General features: G+C 39.4%; 1 protein-coding gene across 1 annotated transcript; it reads right to left on the reverse strand.

The window, feature by feature from the left end:
• Positions 1-18,239: 18,239 nt before the first annotated feature.
• LOC122049463 (AP2-like ethylene-responsive transcription factor PLT2) lies at positions 18,240-20,082 on the reverse strand. The gene is made up of 7 exons (XM_042610845.1): positions 19,829-20,082; positions 19,623-19,705; positions 19,432-19,529; positions 19,271-19,344; positions 19,120-19,170; positions 18,964-19,040; positions 18,240-18,868 (listed from the first exon to the last, which is right to left on the reverse strand). The coding sequence occupies exons 1-7, from the start codon at positions 20,053-20,055 to the stop codon at positions 18,318-18,320; spliced, it is 1,161 nt and encodes a 386-aa protein (XP_042466779.1). The 5' UTR covers positions 20,056-20,082; the 3' UTR covers positions 18,240-18,317.
• Positions 20,083-20,476: the final 394 nt, after the last annotated feature.

Raw genomic sequence — 20,476 nt, forward strand, 5'->3', positions numbered from 1 at the left:
ATAAAGATAAGTTCGGAGAATTGAGAGACTTGTATGCATGAGACAAGTGTAGTTCTTAATTACATTAGGTAGAGACCAATATCTTTAGGATGATTAAAGTCAGATTCTAGTCGAGTGAAATTATGTCCTGTCAATTAGAATATTGAGTTAACTTAGGAGTCAACTTAAGATGATCTTCTACATAATAAAATATTTTTATTCATGGTTAAGTTTATTGAGTATGATCCTGTCCGAAAGCATGAAGTTGGAAAATTGGGAGGTAATGACTTCACTGACCAGACGTGGACTTCGCTCCACCCTGCAAAACAGATGACATCAGTGTCAGGCTAGGAAAGTGTAACGACCCACCTCCTACTGATACTAAGCTGCAAGGCCGGACCGTCACATTATGCTGTGCTAAACTATTTTAAGGTGCGGAAAACTGAACTAAATCAAAATTTTACTCTGCTAGTGACTATTATAGCCCGTAAGATTAGGTTCGAAGACCTTTCCATTGACATACATACACTAGGGAAGGAACTCATACATTCTATTTGCTCAGAAGACTGAATTGAGACCCTTCCAGCTGAAATCAGACACTCCAATCGATCAGCTGATCGATTGGAGTGATCTGATCGGTCCGCTGATCGATTCAGCGTGCTACTGTACACGGACAAGATTCTGGATCGATCGGCTGATCGATCTGTCCTGACTAATCGATCCATTGATCGATTCAGCGCGCTACTGTGAGCGGGGTAATATTCTGGATCGATCGGCTGATCGATCCAAACTTGTCAATCGATCTAAGGATCGATTCCAGAGCTCTCTGTTCACAACAGAACGCGACCGGATCGATCAGCTGATCGATCCAGGAGCTTACTGTTCGCGAGGAAACTCCTCAATCGATCAGCTGATCGATTGAGGGCCTCCAATCGATCGGTGGATCGATTGGGGTTTCTGATTTCGCATCTAAGCTCTGATTTCAGCACTGTTTCGTGCCAAGGTCACATACATAAGTTCTAAAATAACTGGAAAACATTCTAATAGCAAACAACTAGTGCTCTAAGCATGTCCACTAACCATCTAAGCATATCTTGCATAATTCGAACACTTAAGTATCTAGAAATGCAGAAAAGTAATACTATAAGAAAATACTAAATTCTAAAGGTTGCTAGTTTCTTCAAGGATCTTTATTCCAAGTTCCTGCCCACACACATCTTTGTAGCATTGTCCTTTAGCCTCCGCTAGTCCATCTTTCCTTTACCTTTATCTGCAGTATAAGGAAAATAAGTATCTGTAAGCTTACGCTTAGTAAGAAACCATCTACCTCACAAAACATGCAACGATGCATTTTATGATTTTTTTTAAAACATGCCACTGAACATATATATGCTGTCAATCGAAATCCAAGCTGAAGATCATGATGAAAACACAAAACATGGCATAACATTAAACTAGACATGACAACAAGTGCTAATCATAACTATTGTATTGTATCAACAATAACTAAACTGATACAAAGGCTGAGCTAAGCTAATACTAAACTAATGCTAAAGCTGTTTTGAATTCACATAACTGTTTTGTGAAGTTTTAAAACTATTTATCATAAATAGATGAAAATACTAATCATGCTGCTGATGGGCCCGGCAGCTGTACTTGCTGTGCGCGCATCCCTAACTAAACCCGGTGTTGTAAATTCCGAGTCTAGTAGGGTTTACTAGGTTATCTAAACCTAGGGACGACTATGAGAGCCCAACCCAATGGACATCTAGTCCAATACAGTGACACTGCTGAAAATAAAATACTGGGTATAGCTAAATTTTTCTTATCTTGCTATTTCTAGGTTATCTGAACCTATAGCTAGGTTGTCTGAACCTAGAGGCGACTGTGGGAGCCCACCCATTGGACCGTAGTCCCATATAAGTTATAATAAAACTGAACATCCTGTTAAAAATGCTTCTATTGCATTTACTGAGCTATTAAAATGCCTGTGGTAGCATTTAACTGAGCTACACATTTTATCAAACATATGGTGTGCACTAGTTCACACCCTACATGTTAAAATTCTGCATACGACTAAACTAATGCGTAAAACCTCGAAAGGAGCTACTTATACTGCAGGTGAGGGGTTTCTTACCTCCTGCTCGAAGTTTCTTACAAATCTAGACGCTAGGTTTCCGGTGGAGAGATCCCTTTGGTGATCTCCTCGTGTCTACGTGTTCCTCTCGCGGAGAGGAGCGTCCTCGTGCCTTTGATGTTGCCGGAAGATACTCCTATGGCCCTAGGGATGGAACCCTAGGTCTTCCTCGGCTTGGGCGCCGAGAGGATGAGGGAGAGAAGAGGGTTCGGCGGAATTAGGTTGAGGAGAGGAAAAGTCACGATCCAAAATAACCTCTCACTTAATTATTTTTCCCTATTTATATTAAGTGGTTAATTTGCCCAACTTAAGTATAAATATAATTGATTCTCTTTTCTTTCAGCACGACCCTGCTAGGTTCACTTGGTTACTAGAGTTCACTATAAGTCGTAGGACCCAATAGGTCTCGGGTTCAATACCTGCGTAGGCTATTTTACTTCCCTACTTGTTTTTGCTACTTCCGCTACTCTAAAAATTCTGTAAAAATATCCTAAAATTCCAGAAAAATCATAGAATATTTCTAATATAATTTTGAGAATTTTTTCAGGCGTTACAATCCCCCATACCTTATATAAAGTTCATCCTCGAACTTAGAATAACTCTGGGTACTTCTGTCTCATACTGTCTTCTGTCTCCCAAGTTGCCTCTTTTGCTGTGTGACTTTGCCAAATAACTTTTACTAATGGTACCTCTTTATTCCGTAATTTCTTAACTGCTTGGTATATTATCTGAATAGGTCGACTATTATATCTGAGGTCTTCGTGGACTTGTATCGACTGGGGCTCAATCACCTGGGTGGCATATGGGATATGCTTCTTCAGCATAGAGACATTAAATACATTGTGGATAACTGACATCTCCTGAGGTAGCTCTAGCTCATAGGCTACCTTGCCAACTCTTCTAGTGATAAGGTATGGTCCCACATATCTGGGACTTAATTTTCCTTTCTTCCCAAAACGCATTACTCCCTTCATGGGAGCCACTCTGAGGAATACTGTATCCCCAACTATCAGCATAGCTTTTCTGGCGGCTCTGAGCTGTCTCTATCCTCTGGCGGATCTGTTGTATAGCTGTTGTGGTGTCTGCTACTAGATCTGTCTGAAGCTCTAGTTCTTTCTGCTCACCACTCTCATACCAACAGATTGAAGATCTACACCTCCGCCCATAGAGAGCCTCGTATGGTGCCATGCCGATAGTGGCCTGATAACTGTTGTTGTATGCAAATTATGTTAAACTCAGATATTTGCACCAACTTCCTTTGAAGTCTAGGGCACATGCTCGGAGCATATCTTCGAGTACCTGATTTACTCGCTCCGTCTGACCATCTGTCTGAGGATGGAAGGCTGTGCTAAATTTTAACTTGGTGCCCAATGTTGACTATACACACTCCCAAAAGTGTGAGGTGAACCTACTGTCTCTGTCTGAAATGATGGTCCGTGGGACTCCATGTAGTCTGACAATCTCCTTGAGATACAACTGAGCTAGCTGCTCCATGGAGTAGGATATCCTGATAGCTAAGAAGTGGGTTGATTTAGTCAATCTGTCGACTATTACCCAGATGACGTCAAAACCATTCGTGGTTCTGGGTAGTCCCACTATGAAGTCCATGGAAATATCTTCCCACTTCCATTCTGGAATCTGGATAGGCTGCAGAGCTCCTCCTGGTCTCTGGTGTTCTGCCTTGACCCTCTGACAGGTTAGACAGGTGCTGACATATCTAGCGATGTCTCTTTTCATTCCAGGCCACCAAAAATGTCTCTTCAAGTCCTGGTACATCTTGGTGGAGCCAGGATGCATCGCATAGGGAGTCCTGTGAGTCTCATCTAAAATCTTCCTTTGTAGTTCCTTCTGATCTGGAACACATAGTCTGTCACCGAAATATACTGCCCCATTGTCAGCTATTCTGAACTCTCCACTTTCTGGTTCTGCTATCCCTTGCTTGATTTTCTGAATTTCAGGATCCTGTTCCTGAGCTGTCTGGATGTCACCAAGCAGGGTAGATGCTAATGTCAAAGTAGAGAGCTGTCCCACTATAAGTTCGAGACCGAAATCTGTGATCTCCTTCTGTAGGGGCGGTGACATAGCTGCTAGGGATAGTAAGGTAGCACTGGACTTTCTGCTAAGTGCGTCTGCTACCTTATTAGCTTTTCCTGGGCGGTAGAGGATGCCTATGTCGTAGTCTTTGACCATCTCTAGCCATCTGCGCTGTCGCATATTTAGATCCTTCTGAGTGAAGAAATACTTCAGACTCTGATGATCTGTATACACTCTACACTGAGCTCCATACAAGTAATGTCTCCAAATTTTGAGAGCGAACATGACTGCTGCAAGCTCAAGATCATGAGTAGGATAGTTCCTCTCATAGTCTTTGAGTTGTCTGGAGGCATAGACGATCACCTTACCATCTTGCATCAGTATTGCTCCTAGTCCCAATTTAGAGGCGTCACTATAAATATCAAAGTTGTCTGTGTTTTCTGGTAGAGTCAAAATAGGTGCACTGGTCAATCTCCTTTTTAACTCGCTGAAGTTGTTCTCACAGTCCTCTGTCCACTGAAATTTTCTGTTCTTTCTGGTAAGAGATGTCAGTGGGGAGACTATCCTAGAGAAGTCCTCTACGAACTTTCTGTAATAACCCGCTAGTCCCAAAAAGCTTCTGATTTCACTGGCATTCTTAGGTCTTTTCCAGTTACTCACAGTTTCTATTTTACTAGGGTCTACCATAACACCATCCTTTGAGATGACGTGACCTAAGAAAGACACCTGATCTAGCCAGAATTCACATTTCGTGAACTTGGCGTAGAGCTGGTTCTGCTGAAGGACCTGTAGTACTGTCTTCAGGTGCTCTGCGTGTTCTTCCTAAGTTATGGAATAGATAAGGATGTCATCGATGAAGACAATAACAAACTTATCTAGGTATTGTCTGAATACTCTGTTCATGAGGTCCATGAAAGTAGCTGGAGCATTTGTCACACCAAAGGGCATAACTACGAACTCATAGTGTCCGTATCTGGTCCTGAAAGCTGTTTTGGGTATATCGCCTTCTTTGACTTTAACTTGGTGATAACCCGATCTGAGATCTATCTTAGAGAACACTGCTGCTCCCTTTAGCTGATCAAACAGGTCATCTATTCTGGGAAGAGGATACCTGTTCTTGATCGTGACTTGGTTCAGTGCTCTGTAATCTATACACAGGCGCATGCTCCCGTCCTTCTTCTTCACGAACAGTACAGGCGCTCCCCATGGTGAGTGACTAGGACGTATGAAGCCCTTGTCAAGCAGCTCCTGTAGTTGCTCCTGAAGTTCTTCCAGTTCTGCTGGAGCCATGCGGTAAGGTGCTTTGGAGATGAGATTTGTACCGGGAATAAGTTCTATCTCAAATTCTATCTCCCTGTCTGGTGCTAGGCCTGGTAACTCCTCAGGAAAGACTGTTGGGTAGTCACATACGACTCAGACCTCCTCTAGCTTTCGGTCCTTGTCCTGGCTGCTACTGACTACATGTGCTAAGAATCTCGTACATCCCGAATCTAGTAGTTTCTGTGCCTTCATAGCTAAGAGAAACTTCTTGGCCTTCCTCTTTGGTTCTCCGCTGTACTCAAATTGCACTTCTGCTTCAGGTTGGAATATGACTTTCTGTTTACGGCACTCGATAGAGGCACCGTATCGGATCAGGAAGTCCATTCCAAAAATGACATCGTAATCAGTCATATCTAGCACTATCATATCACAAAAGAGTTCTCTGTCTGCTATAATGACTGTCACTGCTCTGAGCCAGTGCTTGGATGTCATAATTTCTCCTGAAGGTAGTGTTGTCAGAAACTGACCACTGAATACCTCTGGGGGTACTGCTAACTTTTCGGCGAATGCCCTGTAACAACTGTCGAGGCATTCGCTACATCCTCTCTGGTGAGTGAATAAATCCTTGCGTTCGTCGTGGCTGAGGGGGTTTCTAGTCTGCCCTGACTGATGAATGGACCGTCTAAAACAGCCTGCATCTGGTGTAACTGGGCTGGCTGGCCTCCATGCTGAATCGGTTGTGGTTGAGGAAAACCGGTCTTGTTCGGGCACTGCTTAGCCATATGCCCCTCTTGTCCACATTCGAAGCATCCCCGTGTGCCCTTGCGACAAACTCCTGGGTGGAATCTCCCACAAGTAGAACACTTGGGATAACTAGGCTGTTTGTTGGCTGGTCCTCCTTTTGGGTAACTCCCTGGTTTGCGTTTGTTGCTGAAGTTCCCTTTCCAATTAGAGTCGTGGGAGCTGTGACCCTGGTGTTTCTGAGTACCTGAGCCTCCCTGACCTTTGGACTCTGAGAGGACTTGCTTCTGCTGTCTGATATTGTTCTGGTAGTGCTCGGTGGTCAAAGCGCTGCTTACTAGTTCTTCAGTGGTTTGCGGCCTATGGATGCCGCTGGTCACGTTCATTGCTATTTCCGGCCTTAGCATCTTGAGCATCAACCGGACTCGTTCTTTTCGATCTTGACTAATTCGGGCATAGGCGAGCCAACTGTTGAATTTCTTCACTTCCTCCAAAGATTGCCACGAAATTCAATGAACTCGTCGTAGTGGCGATTTGTGACCCGCGTGTGAAAGAACTCCTTGAAGAATTCCTTCTCGAAGTCAGTCATCTGGTTCACTAGGCGCCGCTTAATTCTCCCACCACATACGTGCATCCCTGTCAGCCGGAAGGAGGCACACTTCACCTTCATTCGGCGGTCGAGTTCCATCATACTCTCCGGTGTTTTGAACCGGCTGAGCATCCCATGGTTCACGGTGCCTGAGAAGTTCTCGGCTTAAGCTTCTCCCTTGCCTCTACTGCTGGGGCTACTGGTGCAGTAGGTTGGACTGGTGGAACCTCTATCACCAGGGGTCGCTAAATTGGGTTTTGGGGTGACGGTGGGAGTGTTACTGATTAGCCCGAGGTGGCTATCTCTGTCTTTGTTCAGCTAGTTGTACATCGAGCCACTACTGCTGTAAGGTCTGGGGGAGGCACTGAACTGCCTGCCTCACGCTGGGGCTCAGTAGCTGGTGCCCTTCTAGCTGGGCGTCCTCGTGTCATTTCTAGAGACATAGAGGATATACATAACTAAGACAATCATATTTGCATAACTATAGTTATCATGTTAGATACTATCATGAATAAACATACTTTAGTTATCTCTAAACATGAAAACATGAAACATAAATAAAGTAAGAGATGTTCTTACTTGGAAGCTGCAGGTTCAATGCTGATGTGTGTGTAGGAAGTATGGAATTTTGCTCTGATACCACTCTGTAACGACCCACCTCCTACTGATACTAAGCTGCGAGGCCGGACCGTCACATTATGCAGTGCTAAACTATTTTAAGGTGCGGAAAACTGAACTAATTCAAAATTTTACTCCGCTAGTGACTATTACAGCCCGTAAGATTAGGTTCGAAGACCTTTCCATTGACATACATACACTAGGGAAGGAACTCATACTTTCTATTTGCTCAGAAGACTGAATTGAGACCCTTCCAGCTGAAATCAGACACTCCAATCGATTAGCTGATCGATTGGAGTCATCTGATCGATCCGTTGATCGATTCAGCGTGCTACTGTGCACGGACAAGATTCTGGATCGATCGGCTGATCGATCCGTCCTGACTAATCGATTCATTGATCGATTCAGCGAGCTATTGTGCGCGGGGTAATATTCTGGATCGATCGGCTGATCGATCCAAACTTGTCAATCGATCCAAGGATCGATTCGAGAGCTCTCTGTTCGCGACAGAACGTGACCGGATCGATCAGCTGATCGATCCAGGAGCTTACTGTTCGCGAGGAAACTCCCCAATCGATCAGCTGATCGATTGAGGGCCTCCAATCGATCGGTGGATCGATTGGGGTTTCTGATTTCGCATCTAAGCTCTGATTTCAGCACTGTTTCGTGCCAAGGTCACATACATAAGTTCTAAAATAACTAGACAACATTCTAATAGCAAACAACTAGTGCTCTAAGCATGTCCACTAACCATGTAAGCATATCTTGCATAATTCGAACACTTAAGTATCTAGAAATGCAGAAAAGTAATACTATAAGAAAATATTAAATTCTAAAGGTTGCTAGTTTCTTCAAGGATCTTTATTCCAAGTTCCTGCCCACACACATCTTTGTAGCATTGTCCTTTAGCCTCCGCTAGTCCATCTTTCCTTTACCTTTATCTGCAGTATAAGGAAAATAAGTATCTGTAAGCTTACGCTTAGTAAGAAACCATCTACCTCACAAAACATGCAACGATGCATTTTATGATTTTTTTTAAAACATGCCACTGAACATATATATGCTGTCAATCGAAATCCAAGCTGAAGATCATGATGAAAACACAAAACATGGCATAACATTAAACTAGACATGACAACAAGTGCTAATCATAACTATTGTATTGTATCAACAATAACTAAACTGATACAAAGGCTGAGCTAAGCTAATACTAAACTAATGCTAAAGCTGTTTTGAATTCACATAACTGTTTTGTGAAGTTTTAAAACTATTTATCATAAATAGATGAAAATACTAATCATGCTGCTGATGGGTCCGGCAGCTGTACTTGATGTGCGCGCATCCCTAACTAAACCCGGGGTTGCAAATTCCGAGTCTAGTAGGGTTTACTAGGTTATCTAAACCTAGGGACGACTATGAGAGCCCAACCCAATGGACATCTAGTCTAGTACAGTGCCACTGCTGAAAATAAAATACTGGTTATAGCTAAAATTTTCTTATCTTGCTATTTCTAGGTTATCTGAACCTAGAGGCGACTGTGGGAGCCCACCCATTGGACCGTAGTCCCATATAAGCTATAATAAAACTGAACATGTTGTTAAAAATGCTTCTATTGCATTTACTGAGCTATTAAAATGCCTGTGGTAGCATTTAACTGAGCTACATATTTTATCAAACATATGGTGTGCACTAGTTCACACCCTACATGCCAAAATTCTTCATACGACTAAACTAATGCGTAAAACCTTGAAAGGAGCTACTTATACTGTAGGTGAGGGGTTTCTTACCTCCTGCTCGAAGTTTCTTACAAATCTAGACGCTAGGTTTCCGGTGGAGAGATCCCTTCGGCGATCTCCTCGTGTCTACGTGTTCCTCTCGCGGAGAGGAGCATCCTCGTGCCTTTGATGTTGCCGGAAGATACTCCTATGGCTCTAGGGATGGAACCCTAGGTCTTCCTCGGCTTGGGCGCCGAGAGGATGAGGGAGAGAAGAGGGTTCGGCGGAATTAGGTTGAGGAGAGGAAAAGTCACGATCCAAAATAATTTCTCACTTAATTATTTTTCCCTATTTATATTAAGTGGTTAATTTGCCCAACTTAAGTATAAATATAATTGATTCTCTTTTCTTTCAGCACGACCCTGCTGGGTTCACTTGGTTACTAGAGTTCACTATAAGTCGTAAGATCCAATAGGTCTCGGGTTCAATACCTGCGTAGGCTATTTTACTTCCCTACTTGTTTTTGCTACTTCCGCTACTCTAAAAATTCTGTAAAAATATCCTAAAATTCCAGAAAAATCATAGAATATTTCTAATATAATTTTGAGAATTTTTTCGGGCATTACAGAAAGGAGTCCCTGAGGTTAGCTCTCTGACACTCAAGTCAGTCACCGAAATATGGAGAAAATTGAAGCAACAGTAGCAACAGTAGAACTCAAGAATAACACGTACCTCCACCGGTAATGAATCCCATTTTTATATAGCCCCGGTGGACATCATACGCGCTTCTCGAGGCATGGCCACGCTCTCCCAAGTGTCTCATGAAAAGGCCTTGTCAGGAAAGTACCTTTGACACCATACCTTAACAGGGCATGCATATCCCTGACGCGACTGTAGAAGCTTCTACCGTACGATCCGTCTATCGACCATACCTTGTGTCAGTGGCACTCTCCCAAAAGGATGTCGGGAGATACTACAGTGGTCCCGTTGCTTGGATGAGCGGAGAAGCTGCTAGATCGAGACTCCACTCCGTTCTCGGTCAGGTCTCGCTGCTTGGCCGAGCGGAGAAGCCGCTAGGCCGGGACTTCTCTCCATCCTCAGTCAAGTCCAGCTGCTTGACCGAGTGGGTAGCCGCTTGGCAAGGAACCCTCCGCTTTGTCAACTTCAATTGCTCTTCCATGCGATGACTGTGTAGTAACCTGTCTTCCTCCGTTCGGACAGAGTATCTGATCGTTGTCTTGATGATGTTTGCTTATTATATTCTTCCTTCAGACATGTCTCTAGCCGGTTGGGCCTTGACTGTCTCGACTGACTATTGCATTTATTCTCCGTTCGGCTCTTTGCCGCTTGGGCGTTGACCATCTTGACTTTGATCTCTACCGTGACAATTGGCCCCGTGCTAAATGAGCCTCCCCCTATCGCCACATCAGAGTAATTAACTAAGCTGGGATCAATCTATTGATGTCAGGATCTAGTCCACTAATGCTTTAGTAGGAAAGAACGAAGATGTTGATTTAACAAATATATGCCTAAAAATGGTTAATGACTGAGGGCTATTGTGGAGCTACTTGATTGATATTGAATCTAGTAAAGTCGAGTAGTTGATGGTAGCTTGGGTTATATGGTAGCTTTGGGTTAAAGAGATCAGAGGAATCAGTCAATAATCAACTTATAACAAGTGAAGAATGAGGGTGTTGAACGTTAAAAATGGGGATCTCTACAGTGGAGGCTTGAAGATTGGTGAAATATAGTTGGTTAAATTCTATTATAAGCCTCTTGTATTCTCCTAATGATAGTTCTGGTAAAAATCAAAGCCGTATAAATTCTAAACAATCAAAATAAAAATTCAAATATGAAAAATAAGAACATATGAGCATGCACTACAAGAAAACAGGGCTTCAGAAACGGATTTTTAAAACAAAAATAAAATCTATTTCAGATTTATATAAATCAGAGACAGATTTAATATGGAATTATTAATTCGTTTCATTTTAGTAAATTATATATTTTTTTAAAAAATTAAGACATAATTTAAAACAAATTTGAAACGAAATTACATATAAATTTTTATAAACAAAAATAAATATGAATTATAAACAGAATTTGAGACTGTATCATTTCTGTGACAAATTTTGTTTATAAATTAATTAAAAGTTAAAACGGAAATAAAATCTATTTCAGATTTATATAAATCAGAGACAGATTTAATACAGAATTATTAATCCGTTTCATTTTAGTATATTATATATTAAAAAAAAATTAAGACAGAATTTAAAACAAATTTGAAACGAATATATAAATTTTTATAAACAAAAATAAATATGAATTATAAACAGAAGACTATATAATTTCTGTGACAAATTTCGTTTATAAATTAATTAAAAGTTAAAATGAAAATAAAATCTATTTCAAATTTATATAAATCAGATACAGATTTGTTATATAATAATTAATTTGTTTAACTTTAATGAAATATAATATTTAAAAAGAAATTTAAAACAAATTTTGATACGAAGCTATGTATAAATTTTATTTAAAAAATAAATATGGATTATAAACGGAATTTATGATCGTTTAAATATTTTTAAACGAAAATAGAATTTGTTTTATATTTATATAAATCAGGGACATGAAATTGTAAATATATTCACTTTGATAAAATATAATATATGGAAAAACTTTAAGAAAGAATTTAAACCAAATTTAATATGAAATTATATATAACTTTTTATAAAGAAAAATAAATATGAATTAGGTTTTCTAACCCTTTCTCCTCGTCCTAATTTGACTTAGGCTTTGTCTTTGGCTTTATCAGAGCAGGTACAAATTCTTTTTCCCCCTCCTTTGATTTTATTTTTCTCGTGTTTGGTGACTATCTTATACGGCTGCAAAGGTTGCTCGCAGCTGCGAGGTCAACTGTAGTTGTGAGGGCGATTACAACCACTTAAGGTTGTCTACAGTTGCTTCTCAAGGCCGCAAAGGTTCGCGACCTTTTCAATTAGCCCCCTCATGCGACCGTGAGGTCGTCCACTCTACAGTCCCTGAATTCTTATTATTTTTATTGATTTTTAGTAATAATTGTGCACTTTTATTGTAAAATACGATAATAAAATAATAATAATAATAATAATAATTAAATAATAAGATTTAATTGGGAAATAATCTTAACGGAATTTTTAAACATTTTTTAGGAATTTTTCGGAGCTCGTAAGTTGTAATTGGAGGGGACATATTTGTAGACTTGAGAAAAATCTATTTGTAATACTCAATTTAAGTAGGAGTTGATAAAAGAAATATTTAGGTTTTAATTAAAATAAACCTAGTTATCTAATTTAATTAATGGTTATAATTCCTCACCGTGCCCTATTCCTCCCTAATCGTCGAATCCTTCCTCACCTTATCTCGTCGCCGCCCCGATTCTTCCTCCTCTCTCACGCCGTTTACTCTCTGCTCTTCTTCTTCTCCTCATCTTCTCCAACCGGCGCCCCTTTCTCTTCTTCCACGTCATCTTCCCTCCTCTGCCGTCGTCTCCTCGTCGCGGAGGTACTCACCACGCCGATTGTCACGAGAGCACCGTCGGCAGCAGTCCTTCTCTCCGCGAGCCTCACCAACACCAAGCTCTCTGGGCTATCAGGAGGCCCGATCCTCTTCTACTTTCCCCCTTGCGTCTCTGCCCTAGATGCAGCCGGCGTCATCGCATCCGACCACAGTACCTGCAATTTTGGGCGGCTAGCGTCGCCGCCATCTCTTTCACCGGCTGCCACTTCTTCCTCTTCCATCTGCCACCGTCGGAGAGCTGAGTACACAGGAGAGTAGGGTTGTTCTTCCGCGTATCAGCAGTTGCGAGGGGTTACCATGCGTTGCCCCCTTCAATTGTGCCGTGGCCATCCGGTCAGCCACAAGGAGGTATGAGATGTTGTCATCTCTATTCCTCTTCCTGTTTGACAGTCGTCACAACTTATCAACAGATTGGCATCTTCTGGATTGCAGATCCATTGCCGCGGTGACCCCATTTGTGCTTGGATTTGTGCCACTGTCGTGTATCGGTGAATTCTGAGGCGGTGAGGGTTGTTGGACAGATTACCATCGTCGGAAGAGCCACAAACTGCTGATAAGGGTAGTAATCTGAACCTGATCAGATTTATTAGGTTGTTTCTTTTATCATGTTGGATGTGTGTTATGTTTCTTATTGAATGCTTATATCAAACTTGATCTCCCTTAATTAGAATGCACGCACTTGGCTTTAATTGTTTCATGCACCCAACTTGTTTGATAAAATGTTCCGTAGTTAGGTTCTAATTTTTGCATGTCATGTGTTCATTTCACGTTCGGTGAAATGTCTCTTTCAATAGTTAGGTTCAATCTGATGTATCTTAGTTTACTTAACTCTTGCTTTGTATTGCTCTTTCAATTGTTAAGTTTTATGTCTTCATTTAAATTCAATTAGGTTAAGTTAGATTAGGTTTCTTTAATGCTCTAGGTTTTGTTCCATGCTTAGTTTCGTTAATTACTTCATGTTGACTATTATTTTCTGCAATTGTATTTTATTCATTAGGTTTGATTTCATAGTTGCTTTGCTATTTCAAATCTTAGTCTTAGAATCCAAAATTTTCTATTATCTTGTATTTGATTTTGTTATATGTACTTAGAGATTCTAAGTTTAAGATTCAAATTTGAAGAAAATCCTACTTAAGTATTTGTTCACACTGACCTAATTTTTATGGTTTTGTGATGTCTATTGTTTCAGAGCCAAAAGAGTCTTCATGACTTGTTAATTCTTTAGCATTGACAACTATGGACTAATTAGTGGGTGATCATTGATATTGATTATGACTTTTGTATAATTTTAATTTATTTGTATTAAAAATTCTGATATTGTAAGACTTGTTTTATATTTTGATTTGTTAGATTTTCTCAACAAAATTGGTTGGTTCATTAATCTGTACAAGAGAAGCAATTTATCTCATGGAATTCGAAGATAGGGAGGGCAAAAAGAAGAAAATGAAGGCATGCATGATATTAGCTCGAGGATAGAGGAACAAATTATTGAAAGAGAAAAAAAACTTGTTATTATAGAGGGAAGAAAATCTCAAGGAGATGATTCAGAAATGATTCAAGAAATGGAATATACAAATCATTTATATTTAGGAAAATTTGATCTTTATAGTTTGATAATTGGTCAAATTTGTTTGGATAATGTAAATATTTATTTATTTTAATGTTAATTGTATAATACATTTGGAATTAGAAGTTATTTCTTTTTAATAATTTTAATTTATTTGAAATGAAGAATTATTTAAATATATTGATGAAAAATATAAAAATGTAATATAATAATATTTAGTGATAAATTTAAAAATAAAATTATATACGGATTTATAAATAGAATTATAAACAGATTTATAAACAGGATTAATAACAGATTTAAAACAAAATTAGAGATACAATTTATATTTGAAATTAATTTTATTTTGTTAACTTGAAACAGATTTATAAACAATTTTTTCATCCGTTTAAAAAATTAGAGATGGAATATTTCCGTTTCAAAATTAGCTATGGGGCTTTCACTAACGGATTTTTGAGACGGAATATTCCGTCTCAAACTTTCTTTAGAGACGGAAAAATGATTTTCAGAGACAGATTTTTTCGTCTCTAAAGTCCTGTTTTCTTGTAGTGATGGATCTTCGTTTCATCGAGAACATGGTATAAGAAAGTAAATATATATAAACATAATATGACAAGGAACCTGATTGAAGAGTCATCGTTGTCTTTAGCATCATCCAGAAATAATCCCTGTGGAAGAAGATGCAGCGGAAAGAAAAAGGAAGGTCTTCCAAGGGGCTTAGGGGATGATGGCGCTGTAAAACTTCTTGTCAATGGGGAATAAGAAGCTAGGTCAAGATTCTTTTCTAAGCCCTTGAGGACCAACCCTATATATAATGGACATCTATTATCAACCCATATATAATAATAAATACAGGACTATAAGTCCATATATATACTGACCATCTATTATCAGCATATAGATAACAATAAATACGTGACTAAAGGTTTTACACATACAATGTCTACATCCAACAACCAAACCCAATAAACCTAAGTTAGATCACTTTAAAGGGTTCAGATCATATTCACATATGTAACTTACAAATAAATCCACCAAATAAGGATAAATATATCCAACAATCTCCCACTTGGGCTATATGTGAGTTGTAAGTGAAATACAAGTAAAACTTTATTTGATATCAAACTTTCTAGGTACAAGATACCCCTGCAAATAATATGGTCCATTAACTTCATTAGTATAGGAATAAAGAGGTATTACCTACTGTATATGATCGTAACAAGTCCTAATAGTAATCATAATACCAATGTCATTAATGACATAGATCAAGATGTAAATGTGTAGAGTGAAAATTACATGAAATGTGATCAGTATATGTCAATTTCAACTGATCCTAGAATGACCTCAAAAGAGGTCAGATTATATTTGCAAAATACTATATGCTAAACTGCAATAGCAAATCATGATCCAAACTATATGATTCCAAAAGAAATCTATATCTTATTTACAAACACCAAATGTTAAATAGCAACAGTAAATAATGATATCATAGTCAGAGTGTCAAACAAACATATAAATTTTCATTAATGTTTTGAACTTTAAGTACGTACAATAATCAAAACAAATGTTTATCATTATTAATCAACATAGAGCAATAAATATGAACTGCGGTTGTTCTTGGCATAAAGTTCTGTGACTTTATTATCACAGTAAATTCTCAATGGTCTGTCAATGCCATCAACGATCTGCAATGTTGTGATGAAGTTCCGTAGTCAAATCCTGTGATTGGATGTTTTATAGCATGTTATCAACTCTGCCTCTATAGTAGAAGTGGTTATTGGCGTCTGCTTGACACTCTTCCAAGATATAACCCCTCCAGCAAATATGAAGATATAGCCCGAAGTAGACCTCCTGCTATCCAAGCATCCAGCAAAATCACAGTCTGAATATCCAATCACCTCCAAGTGATCTGATCTCCGATATGTAAGCATATGTCCTTTAGTTCTTTGCAAATACTGCATCTCTCTCTTTACCGCTTTCCAATCTGATAGTCCTGGGTTACTAGCATGTCTGTCTAACATTCCCACTATAAATGTTATATCTAGTTGAGTACAAACTTGTGCATACATGAGACTTCCCATTGCTGACGCATATGAGAATTGCTTCATCTCCTTTATTTCAAGTTTAAGCCGTAGACACTACTACAAGCTGAACTTGTCACCTCTTGACACAAGTGTGTCACCAGGTGTACAATTTTACATACTATACCTTATAAGCACCTTTCAATATAGGCCTGTTGTGAAAGTCCAAGAATGCTTCTTGAACGATCGTGATAGATCTGTATGCTTAAAACAAATGATGCTTCACCAGGATCTTTCATTTCAAAATTACCAGATAGAAATGACTTGGTTTGATGCAGCGTACCCTTATTATTACTCGCAAGCAATATATCGTCCACGTACAAAATAAGTATAACAAACTTGCTCCCATTGAACTTGACATATATGCAATGATCAACGAGGTTCTCTTTAAATCTAAATAAGGTAACTATTTGATCAAATTTCTGGTACCACTGATGGGATGCCTGTTTTAAATCATAAATGGACTTTTTAATCTACATACTAGGTGCTTTGGGTCTTTAGACTCAAAGTTCTCTGGTTGCTCTATATATATAGAATCCTCTATGTGTCCATTGAGGAATGCAGTCTTTACGTCCATTTGATGTAGCTCCAAATCATAATGAGCTACAAGTGCCATGATTACCCTAAGGGAGTCTTTCGTCAACATAGGTGAGAAAGTCTTCTTGTAATCAATGTCTTCTTTCTGAGTCAATTCCTTGGCAATAAGACGAGCCTTATACTTTTCAACATTACCCCTTGAATCTTGCTTGGTTTTAAATATCCATTTACAGCCAATGGACTTCTTTCCTTCAGGTAATTCGACAAGTTCCCAAACATCATTGTACGTTATAGACTTCAACTCTTCTTGCATGACATTAATCCACCTTTCAGGGTTAGAACATTGTTTGACTTCTTGGAAAGATGTAGGATCACTCTCCAACCCTACGTCAAAATCATGCTCTTGGAGATAAATATAATCATGAGAATTCGTGGTTCTCCGTTCCCTTGTGGATCGCCTTAAAGACACTTGCATTTGAGGTGGTTGAGTTACTTGCTCATCAATATGAGGCAATACTTCAATTTCAGTGGCAGATTCCTCTAATTGTATTAGAGATGTCATGGAAATATCTTGGTTCACTACGTTCACTGGATGTGTGATACCCATAATATGTAGTATGGTAACCATACCGCTACTGATCACACTAGTAGTAACGATAGGAAGATCGCCAATACTTTCCTCAAAAGATACTTCCTTGATTTTATTACTCTCACTGTCCTTAATGAACTTGACATTTCTCACTTCGAAGAAGGATCTTAACTTTTCAGAATAACCTACAAAATTACAGCTAACTGTTCTTGAGTCCAATTTCCTTTCATTAGGCCTGTAAAACCTAGCTTCAGCTGGACAACCTCAAATGTGTAAATGCCTAACGCTAGACTTTCTACCCGTCCACATCTCGAATGAGGTTTTATTTACTGTCTTATTAAGTACTCTATTGAGTAGGTAAACTGCAGTCTTGAGTGCTTCACCCCACAAAGACTCTGGTAAAGAAGTGAAAGTCATCATATTTTTTACTATGTCTTTTAGGGTTCGATTGCGACGCTCAATTACACCATGGTGTACCAGACATGGTATACTGAAGCACAATTCTATATTCAGTAAGGTAGTTCGCAAAACGTCCTGGATATTATTTACCTGATTCATCATATCGATCGTAATATTCACCTCAACGGTCGGATCGAACGACTTTAATTAATTTTTTTACCTAGTTGAAGTTCAACTTCGACTTTGAAAATTTTAAACATGTCTAAAGATTATGATTTTTCATTAATAAAATATAGATAATTAAATCTGAAATAGTCATCTATAAAATTAATAAAGCTAATAAAATACGTTGGTAGAAGAAATAATTTAAATTTCAACAGTCGAATAAGTGTACGGCAACATTTAATTATATATTATAATGTTTGGTACATTCATGTATCTTTGTTTTATTTCATGATCTCCTCGATTTCGTCTCGATCGGAGATGAAGAGGTGTCGTACGTCGACTAGCTAGCTATATCATTCCAATACAAGCCGATAGTTCTTTACAAAAGACCCCATGCAGAAACTGATCCACATTATCTGTAGCAGTAGACACAACTTCTTGCATTATAATTTGTCTCCTCTCCAGGCTCTGTGATTGCTCGCCTTCATCAATGCCTACATCACCGAAGGTCTCCATGAGTTGCCTGAACATCGAAGACTTGAACAAGAGCCCCAGAGCGGTGGGCGAAGAAGGCTTGCTCTTAGGGGCACTAGGAAGATTGGCTTGCAATTGATTATTATTATTATTATTAATATTGTCCGCATAATATTCCCACTTGCAGGGCAGCACGTTCCCATATAATTGGTCGAGTAAATTGGGCTGGCTGTGAGCTTGAGGCTGATGGCCGGTGGAGTGGCCTTGCCAAGGCAATTCAGTAATGCAGTCTTGGAGGCCGGAGCTCCCAGCCGTTGGCTTGAGCCATCGAATGTAGCTGCTTAGGTCGAAGTTGGTCACCGCGTTGATTCCTCTGTATTCGATGGCTGCAATGTCGTAAGCACGAGCAGCCTCTTCTTGAGTGCCTGCAACCAAGCAATAACCGTACGTACAACTAATTAACTTACATTACTAAAATTCACATCACATGCATCGAGACATATAAGTATCAATCACTCACTGTAAGTTCCCAGATACAGGTATTTGTTTCCAAAGACTCTGCCAATCCGTGCTTCCCACCTTCCATTGTGATGATGTCTGCTGTCCAGTAAAATTATATATGTTTATTCCTAGTTGTTTTAATCAAATAATTATGTATATATATATATATACCTACCTAGCAACCCCCCGGTACTTGGATACACCTCTGGAGAAACCACTGCTCTTTCTGTTAATTTAAGAATATATAATATCAGATCAATCCATGATCGATGTATCAGGATTAACTATGAATTGGTATATATATAAGACAAAGAAAATATACGTACCTGCGAATGGAGGCCAGGTACTCTTCTTTTGTGACGTTTTGCATGATTTGGATTTCCTTGTCGTATTCAGATACCTGATAATATAAAGAGGCCAAACAAATATCCGATTACGTACGTGCATAATTAATTAAGTAATTACAGCGTCAGTATATATAGCATACTGGAAAATTGGTGTAGGTGGAAGGCCCCCAGTACTTTAGAGCAGCCAAATCATAAGCTCTCGCTGCTGCTTCCTCCTCATCGTACGCTCCGAGGTACACTAATAAATAATATTGTTCAGTTTAGTTAATTAATTACATTGATTTATTTGTCAAAGAAATATTAATTGAAGATCAAATTAATTAATAGATACCTTGCTTTCCTTTCTTCCTCTGCGTTGCATTCCATGAACCTTTATCCCAGAGGTGAGCCTCGAACCTACCTGTCCATCGATGCCTACAATATGGCATGCAATATAATTATATATAGCTATTAAAATTTGTTCTCGATTAATCATTGAGATTAGATCGCAGGAGTTCGTGGATTAGTTAATGAGATGCGTGTACGTTATTTATGTACCTGCTCACTCCTCGAAATCTTGAGCTCCTTTTGATGGTGCTGCAAGCAGTGGTAGATTGATCGATGACTTCACCGGCGTTAGGATCATTTCCGGTAGCGACCCCCGGTGGCACCGCCGCAGAGTCCCTAGCTCTCCTCCTCCTAATCACCACCTTGGTCACCTCGCCGGCGCCGGTCTCGTGCAATCGCCTCGCCCCTGTCTCACTCTTGATTGACACCAAGTCCATTAGAATGCGGCTGACAGCTCGAAGAGAAGGGAGGCCTGGCTAGCTCCGACCAGCACATGCTTGCCTCTGCTTAAATACAAGTCGTGCAGGTTTCTTTGGTGGAGTTGTCGTTTTGGAAGAGGGAGACGATGATATCAGGATAAGTGCAGACAAAGCCAAACTGTCTTCATTGTGCCTGCCAAATTGAATTCCATGTCTCTGAGCTCACAGTATATATGCAGCTAGTTCTCTAATTTTATTTTATTTCCACGTACGTATTCAAGAATACAACAACAAGCGTTTAATTGGTTTAATGGAGTCAAGGAAGAGAATTAAAGGAATAATTAAATTGAACCTGGGGGCGATTAACTTTCGCACCACGGCCATCAATTTAATCACTTGATTACTAATTAATTAATATTGCATATGCATGCGAACAAGG

This window comes from Zingiber officinale, chromosome 2B (assembly GCF_018446385.1).
Source record: "Zingiber officinale cultivar Zhangliang chromosome 2B, Zo_v1.1, whole genome shotgun sequence".
NCBI lineage: Eukaryota > Viridiplantae > Streptophyta > Magnoliopsida > Zingiberales > Zingiberaceae > Zingiber > Zingiber officinale.

What these genes read in the sequence shown, in the direction of transcription:
- LOC122049463 (XM_042610845.1), bottom strand. Translation starts at nt 20,055, where the DNA reads ATGGACTTGGTGTCAATCAAGAGTGAGACAGGGGCGAGGCGATTGCAC. An exon ending in TACCTGGCCTCCATTCGCAG is followed by an intron (nt 19,171 to 19,270) that starts GTACGTATATTT and finishes TTAAATTAACAG; the next exon opens with AAAGAGCAGTGGTTTCTCCA. An exon ending in AAGTACCGGGGGGTTGCTAG is followed by an intron (nt 19,041 to 19,119) that starts GTAGGTATATAT and finishes ACTGGACAGCAG; the next exon opens with ACATCATCACAATGGAAGGT.